The sequence below is a fragment of the Marmota monax genome, unplaced genomic scaffold (assembly GCF_021218885.2).
Source record: "Marmota monax isolate L192 unplaced genomic scaffold, Marmota_monax_Labrador192_F-V1.1 WCK01_AAM20220418_F8-fsc00008, whole genome shotgun sequence".
Classification (NCBI taxonomy): domain Eukaryota; kingdom Metazoa; phylum Chordata; class Mammalia; order Rodentia; family Sciuridae; genus Marmota; species Marmota monax.
The window spans coordinates 20,131,477-20,147,113 of record NW_026694432.1 but is presented as its reverse complement, the minus strand read 5'-3'; the positions used below and the strand labels follow the sequence as shown (position 1 = coordinate 20,147,113).

General features: G+C 37.6%; 1 protein-coding gene across 3 annotated transcripts in view; it reads left to right on the top strand.

Moving 5' to 3' along the window:
• The window catches only part of Wdtc1 (WD and tetratricopeptide repeats 1), a 68,161-nt gene that overhangs the window by 10,211 nt on the left and 42,313 nt on the right, over positions 1-15,637 (top strand). For all 3 annotated transcript variants that reach the window (XM_046468589.2, XM_046468588.2, XM_046468587.2), the window contains 2 exons: positions 10,666-10,812; positions 13,642-13,725. In XM_046468589.2, coding sequence (XP_046324545.1) covers positions 10,765-10,812; positions 13,642-13,725 — 132 coding nt within the window. In that variant the 5' untranslated portion in view covers positions 10,666-10,764. The remainder of the gene's footprint in view (positions 1-10,665; positions 10,813-13,641; positions 13,726-15,637) is intronic.

Genomic DNA, 15,637 nt, shown 5'->3' with positions numbered 1-15,637 from the left:
ATGAATAATGCTACTGTAAACATTCTTGCACAAATTTTTGTGTGGCATATCTTTATTTTTAACAAGTCACATTTTCCTTTTGATCTTGCATTTCAAAGCTAACACAGGTGATAAAGACTATACTCCCTGCCCTGACTGCCCCCTGCCCAATACTACAGTGGAATTCTCATTGTTTCTGGTAGGGAAATGAGAAAGAAATATAATCTATGCTACTGAGCATATATAACAAGAGTCATCAGGTTTTAGTAAAATTCACATTTGGCTAACATCTCTTGAAACCTACTGTGATCCAGGTACTATTATACACTTTCATAGATAATTTATTTCTCACAAGAGCCTCATTTTACAAATGAGGAAATTAAAACTCAGAAAAAAATTTTTTTTGCGGAGGCACCAGGGATTGAATTCGGGGACACTCGACCACTGAGCCACATCCTCAGCCCTATTTTGTATTTTATTAGAGACAGGGTCTCACTGAGTTTCTTAGCGCTTCGCTCAATTGCTGAGGCTAACTTTGAACTTGCGATTCTCCTTCCTCCACCTCCCAAACTGCTAGGATTACAGGTATGTGCTACCGTGCCCAGCCGTTAATTAACTCAGAAAACTTAAATAACTTGCCTAATTGGCATGTTGAAAGGGCTAGAATTCAGGCCCCCCAGATACCTCAGTATTTGAAGTCTATTCTCTTTTTGTTACATTATCCAGATAGGACTATGGCACACATGGCATGGGTGGTTCCTTTTGTTGGAATATTACCATTCAGTCCTTGGTTCCAGATAGGTAATCTTTGTGGATGGGCTTTGTTCTAAGGCTTATTAACCTCGGGCTATTATATTATTGGTACCCTTTGCATTGTGAGTAGATCAATTCCTCCAAATTGAGCAATTAATTGAATTTTTTTCCAAGTACATGGGGACTGAACCCAGGGGTACTTTCCCATTGAGCCCTCTCTCTAACCCTTTATTTGTTTATTTAATTTTGAGACAGTGTCTTGCTAAGTTGCCCAGGCTAGCCTTGAACTTTCATTTCTCCTGCCTTAGCCTCCTGAGAAGCTAATTCCAAGCATATGCCACTATGCCCAGGGAATATTATATACTGTTATTAACATTCTTCATACTAGCAGAGATATGTTCAGAGAAGAGAGTTTTCCAGTTATTTTTGAAATGAAAGTTTGTGAAAGAGATGAGGCTAAAGTACTCTAAAGCATTTTAGAGCTCCAGGAACAGAATACCAGAGGTGTAACAACTGCATAGCAGCTCATATTTTTATTATAATATTATGTTTTCCTGTGTGCCATAGTATTTTTATGTTTGTCATATCCTTAGCTCAGACATTTATCTTTCTTCTTGCTTTTCATTGAGTACCTGTTAGAGCTGGCCTGCAGTATCCTAAACTATGGAAGATGCTATTCTTAAACCTTTGTACTCTAGCTGAAGAAATTTTTGTTGAGCTTTCATGTTCTGTAAATAATTTAGCCCTCAGTGGTATTAGGGCTTTAAGTGTGAATATCAGGATGTATTAAATTAACTGTGTTTGCCTTAGAATGAAGAAAATATGCATTGAACATTTCCTGTGGCCTGTCATGGTCCCCATTTTCCTTTAGTGATTTTCAGGGTGCCTTGTTCTACTCTCATATGTTTAATTTATTTCCTTGCTGTCATTTTTGTGCTTTCTTCTAAAATGTATGAAAAAATTAGTATAAACAATATTTAATATATTATTCCATGTTATTCCTTCTGAATTTATTGTCATTGTTATTCCTATTGTTAATTCAGTTAAATTTCCTATTCGAAAAAGGGACTAAAGTCTTTCAATGGCTCTGATTACGATGGTGTTGTGGCCACTGATATTCTATTAAGGACAACTATATTGTGATCTCTTTTGGGTGGGATTTTGGAGATTGAACCCAGGGGTACTTTATCACTGATCTACATTCGCAGCCCTTTTTATTTTTGGGGATAGGGTCTCCCTAAGTTGTTTAGGGTCTTAGTAAGTTGCCATGACTTGCACTCCCTCAGCCTTCCAAGTCTCTGAGATTACAGGTGTGTCCCACCATGCCTGGCACCATATTGAGTTCTCTTTAAAGAGAATGGTCTGTATTTGACATGTTCTCTGCTGTATTTTCCTTCCTTCCTTCCTTTTTTCTATTTCTTTTGTGTGTGTGTGTGTGTGTGTGTGTGCGCGCACACACGCGTGCTCCGCAAATACTGGGGATTCCATCCAGGGCCTGCAACATGCTAGTCAAGTGCTCTACCACTCATTTTTTTTTCCCAAGTGCTGGGGATTGCACCCAGAGCCTCATACATGCTAGTCCTTTTTTTTTTTTTTAAATTTTGAGATAGGATCTTGCTGAGTTGTTGAGGCTAACCTCCAGCTTTTCATCCTCCTGTTTTAGCCCCCCAAATAGCTGGGATTGCATGAATAAGCCACTACACCCAGTGTCAGCTATTTTTTTTTTTTTATTGGTTGTTCAAAACATTACAAAGCTCTTGACATATCATATTTCGTACATTTGATTCAAGTGGGTTATGAACTCCCATTTTTACCCCGTATACAGATTGCAGAATCACATCGGTTACACATCCACGTTTTTACATATTGCCATACTAGTGACTGTTGTATTCTGCTATCTTTCCTATCCTCTACTATCCCCCCTCCCCTCCCCTCCCATCTTCTCTCTCTACCCCATCTACTGTAATTCATTTCTCTCCCTTGATTTTTTTTCCCTTTCCCCTCACATCCTCTTATGTGTAATTTTGTATAACAATGAGGGTCTCCTTCCATTTCCATGCAATTTCCCTTCTCTCTCCCTTTCCCTCCCACCTCTCGTCCCTGTTTAATGTTAATCTTTTTCTCATGCTCTTCCTCCCTGCTCTGTTTTTAGTTGCTCTCCTTATATCAAAGAAGACATTTGACATTTGTTTTTTAGGGATTGGCTAGCTTCACTTAGCATAATCTGCTCTAATGCCATCCATTTCCCTGCAAATTCCATGATTTTGCATTTTTTAGTGCTGAGTAATACTCCATTGTGTATAAATGCCACATTTTTAAAATCCATTCATCTATTGAAGGGCATCTAAGTTGGTTCCACAGTCTAGCTATTGTGAATTGTGCTGCTATGAACATCGATGTAGCAGTATCCCTATAGTAAACTCTTTTAAGGTCTTCAGGGAATAGTCCGAGAAGGGCAATAGCTGGGTCAAATGGTGGTTCCATTCCCAGCTTTCCCAGGAATCTCCATACTGCTTTCCAAATTGGCCGCACCAATTTGCAGTCCCACCAGCAATGTACAAGTGTACTCTTTTCCCCACATCCTCGACAGCACTTATTGTTGTTTGACTTCATAATGGCTGCCAATCTTACTGGAGTGAGATGGTATCTTAGGGTGGTTTTGATTTGCATTTCTCTGACTGCTAGAGATGGTGAGCATTTTTTCATGTACTTGTTGATTGATTGTATATCCTCCTCTGAGAAGTGTCTGTTCAGGTCCTTGGCCCATTTGTTGATTGGGTTATTTGTTTTCTTATTGCTTAATTTTTTGAGTTCTTTGTATACTGTGGATATTAGGGCTCTATCTGAAGTGTGAGGAGTAAAAGATTTGTTCCCAGGATATAGGCTCCCTATTTACCTCTCTTATTGTTTCTCTTGCTGAGAAAAAACTTTTTAGTTTGAGTAAGTCCCATTTGTTGATTCTTATTTTTAACTCTTGTGCTATGGGTGTCCTATTAAGGAATTTGAAGCCCGACCCCACAATATGTAGATCGGAGCCAACTTTTTCTTCTATCAGACACAGAGTCTCTGATTTGATATCAAGCTCCTTGATCCATTTTGAGTTAACTTTTGTGCATGGTGAGAGAAAGGGATTCAGTTTCATTTTGTTGCATATGGATTTCCAGTTTTCCCAGCACCATTTGTTGAAGATGCTATCCTTCCTCCATTGCATGCTTTTAGCCCCTTTATCGAATATAAGATAGTTGTAATTTTGTGGATTGGTTTCTGTGTCCTCTATTCTGTACCATTGGTCCACCCGCCTGTTTTGGTACCAGTACCATGCTGTTTTTGTTACTATTGCTCTGTAGTACAGTTTGAAATCTGGTATCGGTATACCTCCTGATTCACACTTCCTGCTTAGAATTGCTTTTGCTATTCTGGGTCTTTCATTTTTCCATATGAATTTCATGATTGCTTTATCTATTTCTACAAGAAATGCTGTTGGGATTTTGATTGGCATTGCATTGAACCTATAGAGAAGTTTTGGTAATATCGCCGTTTTGATGATGTTAGTTCTGCCTATCCATGAACAGGGTATATTTTTCCATCTTCTAAGATCTTCTTCTATTTCTCTCTTTAGGGTTCTGTAGTTTTCATTGTATAAATCTTTCACCTCTTTTGTTAGGTTGATTCCCAAGTATTTTATTTTTTTTTGAGGATATTGTGAGTGGGGTGGTTTTCCTCATTTCCAGTTCAGAAGATTTGTCACTGATATACAGGAATGCCTTTGATTTATGCGTGTTGATTTTATATCCTGCTACTTTGCTGAATTCATTTATTAGCTCTAGTAGTTTCTTTGTAGACCCTTTTGTGTCTTCTAGGTATAGGATCATATTATCCGCAAATAGTGATAATTTAAGTTCTTCTTTTCCTATCTTAATGCCTTTAATTTCTTTTGTCTGTCTAATTGCTCTGGCCAGTATTTCGAGAACTATATTGAATAGAAGTGGTGAGAGAGGGCATCCCTGTCTTGTTCCAGATTTTAGAGGGAATGCCTTCAGTTTTTCTCCATTTAGAATGATGCTAGCCTGAGGCTTAGCATATATAGCTTTTACAATGTTGAGGTAAGTTCCTGTTATCCCTAGTTTTTCTAGTGTTTTGAACATAAAGGGATTCAGCTATATTTTCAAAGTCTAGCACTTTTAAAATTTTTTCCGAATTCTCGAAAGTCACTAATTTCAGTCTTTTTGCCTCTCAGCAGAACTGAACATTATGTAATTTGCATGCCACACCAGAGAGAGAAATCCCCATGATGTAGTTCTCTCTACTATTTAATCATATATGTAATTCCTTGTATCAATTCCAAGTCTCTCATTCCATATTTAAATTTTTCACTACTTCAAGAACCTCCCTTAAAATCATGTTTTAAAATTTGACCATGATTAAATCTCCTTATCATCCAATAACTATTGTTATTGATCTAATTATTTGTGTTTAAGATACTTTTGGATTGAAGTATAAAACTAGTTTTGCCCCTTCATAGATTTAAGGGTATTTCCCTCCTGGTGTGAATCTTTTAAATAATATCCACTTAGATGTGTTCCCAGTTATGTTTGTCTGCCTGTAAAAAGTTTGTGGAAAGACACTCAATTTCTGTTTCCTTGTGAAGGGAGAACGTAGGCCATGGTCCAGGACAAACTATCTGCTATTACATTATCCTTTTTTTCTCAGGATGGGAGCAAAAAAAAAAAAAGAAAAAACTTCATCAGAATGCTAGCTAGGTATTAGTTGTATTGGATTATTGAATTTTACACTTTAGTTTTTCCAAGTCTCTGCCTTTCACTCTGTTATAAATCCCAATTTCCACTTTGCTTTTTTTTTTTTTTTTTTGGCTGTTCTAGGGATTGTACCCAGGGGTACTGTATTTCTGAGCTATATTCCCAGCCCTTTTGAAAGAGGATCTCAGAAATTGCTGAGACCAGCCTTGAATTTGCAATTCTCTTGCCTTAGCCTCCAGAATTTCTAGGATTACAGGTGTATGCCACCGCACCTGGCTCCATTTTACCCTTTTTCTTTTTCTTTTTTTTTTTGTACTGGGAATGGAACCCAGGGGCACTGAACTACATTCCCAGTACTTTTTATTTTGAAACAGGGTCTCACTAAGTTGATGAGGCTGGCAGTGAACTTGTGATCCTCCTGCCTCAGCTTCCCAAGTCATTGGAATTCTAGCATGCACCGCCACACTCAGTTCCATTTTACCTTTTGACTGAATGTGGTTTCCTGCTAGTCTGGTTTTGTTTTGCCTTGCCTCTCTTGTACCTTTTGGTATATCTAAGCCACGTGCCAATTTTAGCTAAACCCCCTTGTCTTTGATTCTGGTCTCGCTTAGTATATGTACTATGTCTTTCATCTCAATGTTCCCCATATCTAACAAAAAATTGCTTGATGATTGATAAATACTCAGTTAATTTTGTAAGAAAATTAATGAGTAGTGACAATTTAGTTGGCTCTTTTGGGATATTTTCATAGTGAACATTATTGTAGATCGTTATATGCCATAATGGTTAACAGTATGGGCTTTAGACTCATAGCTCTGGACTCAAATCCCTGCTGCAGCTCCAAGTTATTAGCAGAGTGATGTTGTGAAAATTGTTTTATGACCATGAATCTATTTTCTTATCTGTAGAATGGTGATGGTAGATTGTACCTTACAAATTTTTTAAAATATTTATTTGTTAGTTGTAGTTGGACACAATACCTTTATTTCACTTATTTATTTTTATGTGGTGCTGAGGCTCGAACACAGGGTCTTGCACATGCGAGGCGAGCACTCTTACCACTGAGCCACAACCCCAGCCCAGTACCTTACAAATTTTTGAACCTCTTTTCCTCCACTGCCTTAACACTCTCCCTTTGGAACTGTCTTCCCCCAGTTCTTTGCTTGTTGTTCATGTTTCAGCTTTAATGTCATCTTCTCAACCCCTTTGTATTAGGCAGAATTTGTAATTGTAAGCAACAGAAAGCAAGTCTGGCTGATGATTGAAAGGGGATTAGAGAAGCTTATAAAACATCAGGGAAGACCACAGAGCAAGGCTTGAAAAAATAGGCTAGTACAAGAGAATCTGGGCAGTAATTCACAGAACCAGTCCAGTGAGGACAGTATTGCCATCACCATTCACACAGTGCATTCCACTGCCACCAGCAGCTCTGGACCTTGGTGGTCACTGTAGCCACCCATTGCTATACCCCAGCAGGGACTCTTTGCTGTCTTCAGACTCTGTGACACTAGAAACCAATTCAGGGTCCAGGAATGATGGGTCTGTTGGTATAGCGTGGATCATATGTGTCCACTCTAGCTATAAGGGAGCCTTAGAGAATCTCAGTTGGCATCATTCCCACTTCATAGTGGGAAGGGGCTCTGCTTCCCACCAGACTCATTAGATAGGGAATTCCCAAAATATGGGAAGGGGTTTGGAGCAGCCAGACAATTCCAAAAATGACCACTACATCATCTTTGATCTCAAGTCTAAAAATAGCTCATGAGTCATTCTCACATCATCTAGTTTCATTGTCATCACAGCATTTTTCACTGTTGGATATCTTCTTATTTTATTTATATTTGTGGGCGTGTGTGTTGGGTATTTTGTTTTGTTTTATGTTCATTTTTTTGTGGTACTGGGGATCAAACTAGGGTCTTGTGTCCAGCTAGGCAAGCACTCAACCACTGAGCTACATCCCGTCTTCTATTATTGTTTATTGTCTGTTGCCTCCTGCTACAATGTAAGTACCCTGCCCGTTTTGCTCACTACTGTATCTCCTGGGCCTGGAACAGTATCTGGCACATAGTAGAAGCTTCTTGCATTCATTGGTTAAATGAATAAATATATGAGTTAATGAATGAATTAATTCAATGCCTGGCACGTAGCAAATACATAATATTTGGTTAATTACTATTCTTAGCAGATAAAAGCATTTGCATTCTTTTTGAAAAAAATATTTTTTAATTGTAGATGGATACAATACCTTTATTTTATTTACTTATTTATTTGTTTATTTATTTATTTATTTATTTATTTTTATGTGGTGCTGAGGATCAAACCCAGTGCCTCACACACGCCAGATGTGTGCACTACTATTGAGCCACAACCCCAGCCCCAGCATTTGTATTCTTAAGAGAAAAATACTTTTTTTCCTTTCTGTCAGGGATTGAACCCAGGGCTTCATATATGTTAAGCCAGTCCTCTGCTGCTGAGCTATACCCCTTGCCTGGAAAAAAACAAAAACAAACAAACAAAAAAACTTCTGATTTACATTGTTTCACTTGACTTCCATGGCAGTTCTCCAAGGAAAACAGTAGGGGCAAGGAATGAACCTTTTTGTGGTGACATACATGGCCCCTTCAGTGTTTTGTTCCTGTGCCTGTGAGAGAGACTTGAGCAAGGTCACACATTCTTCCTAGTTTGGTGTTATTTTCATTTTAATATAGTTTATCTTACATTCTTGGTGATTGCATGAAATTATATTTTTGTTTTGGGTTTGATCATTATACAACAAATCAGAGTATAGACACAATTGCAGCCAGTATTTAGCTTAAGTAGCTTTATTTTATCTTTTTTTTTGTTGTTGTTGTTGTCAATGGACCTTTATTTTATTTATATGTGGTGCTCAGAATTGAACCCAGTGCCTCACACATGCTAGGCAACCGCTCTACCACTGAGCTACAACCCCAGCCCTAGCTTATATTAATTATCTGATGGCCAAAGAGCGCTAGAACAGTTATCTTGAAAATGTAGTTGTTTTCAGTTGGTATTCCTGGATGTTCTTGGTGCTTACAGGTGCTGTAAGAGATGCCTTTTTAACAGCTTATGATCCCAAAAATCAATTTTGGAGACATTAGCCCCAAAGAACTCAAGTTGAATGGGGACACCTAATCAAGCAGCAAGTTTAGCATTAAAGGGGAAAAAAAATCCCTGCAATAATGTAATGTTTAGAAATATAGTTTCCTTTTGTGTTAAATGCCAAAAGAAAGGAGGGAGGCTATTCACAGATCAGGTGAAAAAGGTGTAATTTCATGAGGGTGTGTTAGAAATCTGCAGATGGTTGGTGGAAGATCCAGAAATGGCCTTGGGAGGTCCTAATGTCTGGGATGATTGGTGGAGAGACCTGGTGGAAGTACAGACATTCTCACAGCACAGAGAACCAGCATAGGGAAGAAAGAGTAGACTTCTGTATGGCCCAGAAGTGGAAGTAGGACCAAAATGGTAGGTGGGCTGGGCGTGGTGGCACATACATGTAATCCCAACAACAGGCTAAAGCAGGAGGATAACAAGTTTGAGGCTAGCCTCAGCAATTTATCGAGGCCCTAAACAATTTGATGAGAATTTGTCTCAAAATAAAAAATAAAAGGGGCTGGAGACGTGGCTCAATGGTGAAGCACCCCTGGGTTCAGTTCCCAGTACCAAAAAAGGGTACAAAACAAAAAAAAAAAACAGTAGGTAGGGATGTAGCTCAGTGGTAGAACACTTGTCTAGCATGTGCAAGGCCCAGGGTTCCATCCCTAACACCACAAAAAACAAAAATATTAAGTTTTTTCTCCCTCCGTGTTTTTTTTTTGTTGTTGTTTGTTTGTTTTTTACTGATTAAGAATTAATATGCCAGGGGCGGTGGCCCATGCCTGTTATCCCAGCAGCTCAGGAGGCTGAGGCAGGAGGATTGCAAGTTCAAAGCCAGCATTAGCAATTTAGCAAGGCCCTGAGCAACTCAGTGAGACCCTATCTCTGAGTAAAATATAAAAAAGAGCTGGGGATGTGGCTCAGTGGTTGAGTGCCTCTAATTCAATCCCTGGTTCCAAAAAAGAAAAAAAAAATTAATGTGTCTTTCTAGGGAAAAAAACTAAAACATTTGAAAATTTGAATAAAAAAATCAGCCATACTCTTATCCAAAGCAGCTATTTTTTTATATTTCCTTTTTAAAGCATAGCTATGATGTATTTGTTGAAAAAGCAGCATGCTATGATATAAGCATTTTTTACATTTTTAATCTCTGCATAATATCTTATGACTACATTGTTTAGCTATTCCTATTTTATTGGAAACTTGTAGCTTTATTTTTGTTCTTTGCTGTTAAAAAATTCTGGATGAATATGCTTAAGTGTGGAACTTTTTTCCTTGACATTTTTAGTTTTTCTGTGCAGAATTCTCAGAAATGGGATTACTTATTCTTTCCAACCAGGGCAGTATAACACAAGAATATATTCAAATCTGGTGAGACTAAAGGTGGATCTATCAGGATGTTAAAGAGGAATTTCTTTATTGGGTTGAATCTTGGACATGGTCACCATTACACTTCTGTGTCACTTCTTTTTAAAATTTCAGGTTTATTATTAAGGCTATTACAGAGGATACAGGTGAAGAGATAGAGCAAGGCATGTAGGAAGGGGCTCACGACCCTCGAGGAACTTCCATTTGTTGAACTATCTGGACACTCCTCTTTCCACTATTTGATTATGTGAATCTATGAGAGAATTGTGTTCTGTCTTTGATTCTTCAAGTTGAGGACCAGAGATTTGAAGCATAACTAAATGTTCAGATGGGCTGCCACCGTGCAAACTGAGCAAGAGAAACTTACATCTCTCTAGCTCTGCACCTTGTTCTGACTTTCAGGATGTGTTTTCTTTTGTACACATATCCAATCCCCACCCCCGCCCCAGTTTTCTGGTGAAGCGTGCATGAGTCTATCAGTGTTTATTCCAGTGTTTCCTGTGCTTATGAGTCTCTGTCCTCCCTGCCTTTATGCATTCCAAGGGTTCTTCAACACTACAGATCAGGACCAACCCACTTTTATACAAATCACAGGAAATATTTCATTGAATGGGCTGGTGGACTGTTTTTTGTTGAATCAAGCCCTGAAGTCACCTTATTCTACTCCCCAAATTTATGATGTTTCTTCCTCCAGGGAATTAAATGTGTGTCTTGTGGATCTGGACTTGGCTGGAATGCACAGGATCCTGAAGATCCTTCCATAGCTTCTTCCTGTTGAACCCATTAAGAGAAGATGGCAAAAGTCAACATTACTAGAGACCTCATCCGTAGGCAGATCAAGGTAAGCATTGCAGACTTCTGAATCAGAGTATGAGATCCTTTCTTCCCTACAGATTCGTTTTACAGATGAAAAAACTGAGATGTAAATTGGTGACTTGCCTAGAGTTACATAGCTAGTTGACAGTAGACCTAGGACTATATAGTTTTTTGTTTTTTGCAGGGGGGCAGGTACTGAAGATTAAACCCAAGGTGTTTTATCACTGAGCTATATCCCCAACCTTTTTTAAATTTCTTTTTTTTTTTTAAAGAGAGAGCGAGAGAGATAGAGCGGTAGAGAGAGAGAGAATTTTAATATTTATTTTTTAGTTTTCAGCGGACACAACATTTTTGTTTGTATGTAGTGCTGAGGATCGAACCCGGGCCGCACGCATGCCAGGTGAGCGCGCTACCGCCTGAGCCACATCCCCAACCCCATTTTTAAATTTCTTGAGAGAAGGTCCTGCTAAATTGTTTGAGGCCTTGCTAAGTTGCTGAGACTAACCTCCAACTACATTCCTCTTGCCTTGGCTTCCTAAATTGCTGGGATTACAGGCGTATGCCACCATACCCGTGCTTTCCCATCTTCTTTTATCAAAGAACATGGAATTTATGGAGAGTCCTTTGTCCAAGAGCTTACACCAGCTGCTGAGATCAATATAGTGTGTGTAGTGAGGGAGGGACACCATCTGTGTGTTGTGCACATGCATGTACATCTGATTGTTGGGTGGTACACACAAGAGTAAATATAGTTTCTTTATGCTGCTGCAGCCACTAAGTTGTAAATGTTATGTAGAACCTGGGGGAATCTTAGTCCCAGTGTAGCTTAGACTCTTTCTTCTCTTCTGTACTAAAGCCTGTCCTGTGCAGTTTATATGTAAAAGTCTCTGATACCTGTAAGATGAATAGAAGACTGTGTAGTCAAGTGAGATGGCTTCCAGGCTTTGTCAGGGAAACCCTTACTAAAGGGGCCATCCAGGGTTTTTTTGTTTTGTTTTGTGTTTTGTGTTTGTGTGTGTGTGTGTGTGTATGTGTGTGAGATTCATTAAGTGTATTTATTTTTTTAATTTAAAAATTTTTATTCTTATTAGTTTTACATGACAGTAGAACGTATTTTGACATTCATATATGGAGTATAATTTCTCATCCTTCTGGTTGTACATGATATAGAATTTCATTGGTCATGTAATCTATATGCACATAGGAAAGTCATGTCCAATTCATCCTACCATCTTTCCTATTTCCATTCCTCATCCCTTACCTTCATTCCCCTTTGTCTAATCCAAAGTACTTCTATTCTTCCCTACCCTCACCCTTTATTGTGAGTTATCATCTACATATCAGAAAGAGTATTCAGCCTTTGGTTTTTGGGGATTGGCTTATTTCACTTAGCATGATAGTTACCGGTTCCATTCATTTAACATTTATTGGCCAATGCCATAATTTTATTTCTCCTTAAGGCTGAGTAGTATTCCATTGTGTATATATACCACATTTTCTTTATCCGTTCATCTGTTGAAAGGCACCTAGGCTAAATCCATAGTTTAGCTATTGTGAATTGAGCTGCTATAAACATTGATGTGGCTGCATCACTGTAGTATGCTGACTTTAAGTCCTTTGGGTATAAACTGAGGAGTGAGGGATAACTGGTTAAGTGGGGGTTGCATTCTAAGTTTTTTAAGGAGTCTCCATCTGCTTTCCAGAGTGATTGCACCAATTTGCAGTCCCACCAGCAGTGTATGAGCCATCCAGGTTTAAAGGAATAGAATCAGCCTAGGCATGATGTACTTCTGTAGTAAGAACCCCAAACTACAGTCAGAAGTTTCATCTCATCACTGTCCTAATTAACTATCTATATGACAGTCACTGTGCTTTGTTTTTTTCCCATCCAAGTACTAATCAGGTCTGACCCTGCTTAGCTTTTGGGATCAAATGAGATTAGACACATTCAGGATGGATGGTATGACCATAGACTATGCCTCAGTTTTCTATTGTTAAATACTATCTTTTTGCCTCTAAGATGATTTTGAGCATGAAATATTAAAGGAAATGAGAAATGCTTTGAAAATGCTTTTTAAATGCTAAAAAATGTAAACTAGAATATGTTTTTAAAATAAGTAGTATTCATCCTAAACTATGGTCATCATCTAGAAGGACTGAATGCATGCCTGTATAGGAGCCATGTATTTGGTGCATGTTTTAGCCTTTATGTTTTGTATATTTCCCCCTGAATCCCTGAATCCTCCTAACTTTGTCTTTTTGGGGGATTTGGGAGATGTCATTAGACTGGGTGTCCCCAAGAATAGACTATTACTTAGAGGTACAAACTCAGTAGGTTACTTTTTTCCTTAATGTATCTTCTACAGTATATATCCTAGATATGATACCTACCCTCTCCAACCTAAATATGATTACATTCCATATTTGTTGTTTCCATTTTTTCTTTTACTTTTTGTTTTAAAAAAACAAAAACAAAAACCTCAGGGCTGAGGTTATGCTCAGTGGTAGAGTGCTCATTTTGTATGTGCAAGGACATGGGTTTGATCCTCAGCACCACATAAATAAATAAAATAAAGATTGTGTTCAACTACAACTGAAAAAATAAAATATTTAAAAGAAACTAGACAGAATTTAGTGTTTCATTATACATTCTTTCTATTATACTCTATTGTTAGCCCAAGAGTAGTACAAACTCATATACATCAATTCTTTATCTTGTATATTTCCTGTAGTGCCCAGCCTGGGGCTGGATATAGAATTATGTGAATACTAAATTATTCACATAATTGTATGTGAATTGAATCAATGAAGTATGTTGAATTGAATCAATGAAATCATGAGTTTCTATTTCCAGGAGCGAGGTGCCCTGAGCTTTGAACGGCGCTACCATGTCACTGACCCCTTTATCCGGCGGCTGGGCCTGGAAGCAGAGCTGCAGGTAAGAGATTTAGTTTACACCCTAGAAACACATGACCTTCTCTTCTTTTCTGCATGCAAGACTCCTCTTGATATTGTTAAAAGCAAATACATTACCTCTCCTTTTATTAGCTAAATCTGAATCCAGTTTAGTGATCAACACAGTCACATAGAAATTATTTTTTTTGAACTTGTTATTTGCTGTGTGCTTTTCTAAACTTATTGAATTCCATATCACTCTTTTTACTGTTAGTGTAGACTGTAATGATTCTTACCTGTATATAGAATTCAGAATTTACAAAGTATTTTCAGACATATACACATAATACTTAGTTAGATGCACACATACATTTTTTAATTTTCACTTCAAAGCAGTTCTATGGGAATATAAATAGGAAGTAGGTATTTTTAAAAACAAGTTAAGAAAGGCCAAGCACCTTGTCCAGAATTGGTCTAACAAATCCACAAAGGGGCCAGGCTTTTAGTCTAGAAATGTATCTTTTTCGTTTTGTCTGACATAGAGGCATTCTATAAGGCTAATTGTATTTTCTTATTTAAGATTCTATTTGAATTCAACTTTTAGGTGTCCTACCCAACTTAGTGTTATGTCTAGGTTGAGTAAGAATTCTCTTTGGCTCCTTAGGTTAGTATTTATAAGTGACAGTACTGATCTTAGAAAAGGAAGTAGAATTTCGTTTAATGTTAGCAGTGTAATCTTGAGGTAATGAGATTATAGGTGATTGTTTTTTGCTTCCTTTTAGGCTTAAACTTGTGTCTGTTATAAAATATAAAGTATAATTACATTAATAGTAATATGGAAAAGGTTGGGGAAGTTACTTCCTTTTTATTATTATTATTATTATTATTATTATTATTTTTGCTTTGTCAGGGATTGAATCCAGGACCTTGCTCCTGCTAGGCAAGCATGCTACCACTGAGATACATCCCTAGCCTGGGGAATCATATTCTTAAGCCTATCTCAGTAATACAATTGTTATTGGTATTTTGAATAACTCCTTTTATCTCTTGCAAATTTTTACATAATTTTAATCATACCTTACTTTGAAATTATTTTTACATAATTTTAATCATACCTTACTTTTTAAAGTTAACATACAATCTTTTTTTCCATGTTATCAAGTAGTCATCACAATTTTTCCTTAATGTTTTGCTGATTATAGAAGTAATAAATGTCATAGTAGAAAATATGGACTAGATAGAAAAATATAGGGAAGAAAACAAAATCATTTTAATTCTACCATATAGAGGTAAACATTAGCAACATTTTGTATGTTAACACTGGTAACATTTTGTGTATTATGAAGCAGAATTCTTATTAAGAGACTGGATATTAGAGGAAAACAATTAGTTTTAAATCCTGTCTTTTCCACTTACTAGCTCTATAGCCTTGTACAAGTTATCCCTGGTTTATTTTTTTATATTTATTTTACTAGGGATTGCATACAGGGGTGCTTTACCACTGAACCACATTCCCAGTCCTATTTATTTGTTTGTTTAATTATTTATTTAGACCACAAGGTCTCACTAAGTTGCTTAGGGCTTCACTAAGCTACTTGGGTTGACTTTAAACTTGGGGTCCTCCTGCCTCAGCTTCCCAAATTGCAGGGATTACAGGTATATACCTCCACACCTTGGGACCTGAGCAGTTTTTTTGGAGTGGTGGGAACAAAAGCTGTATTGGAGGAGCTGGTTAGTGAATTGGAAGTGAGGGAACAACAAGAGCAGGTGTAGACAACTCTGAAACTTTTTTTTTTTTTTTTTTTTAACAAAAGGAAGCAGAGAAATTGGTCAATAGCCAAACAGGTCTACGGGATCAAAGGAAGGATTTGTAAGAACAGGAAGAAATATTAGAGCATGTTTATGTTGATAAGAGAGGAAAATATTGGCAGAATATCTGAAGCAGGAATGTCCTA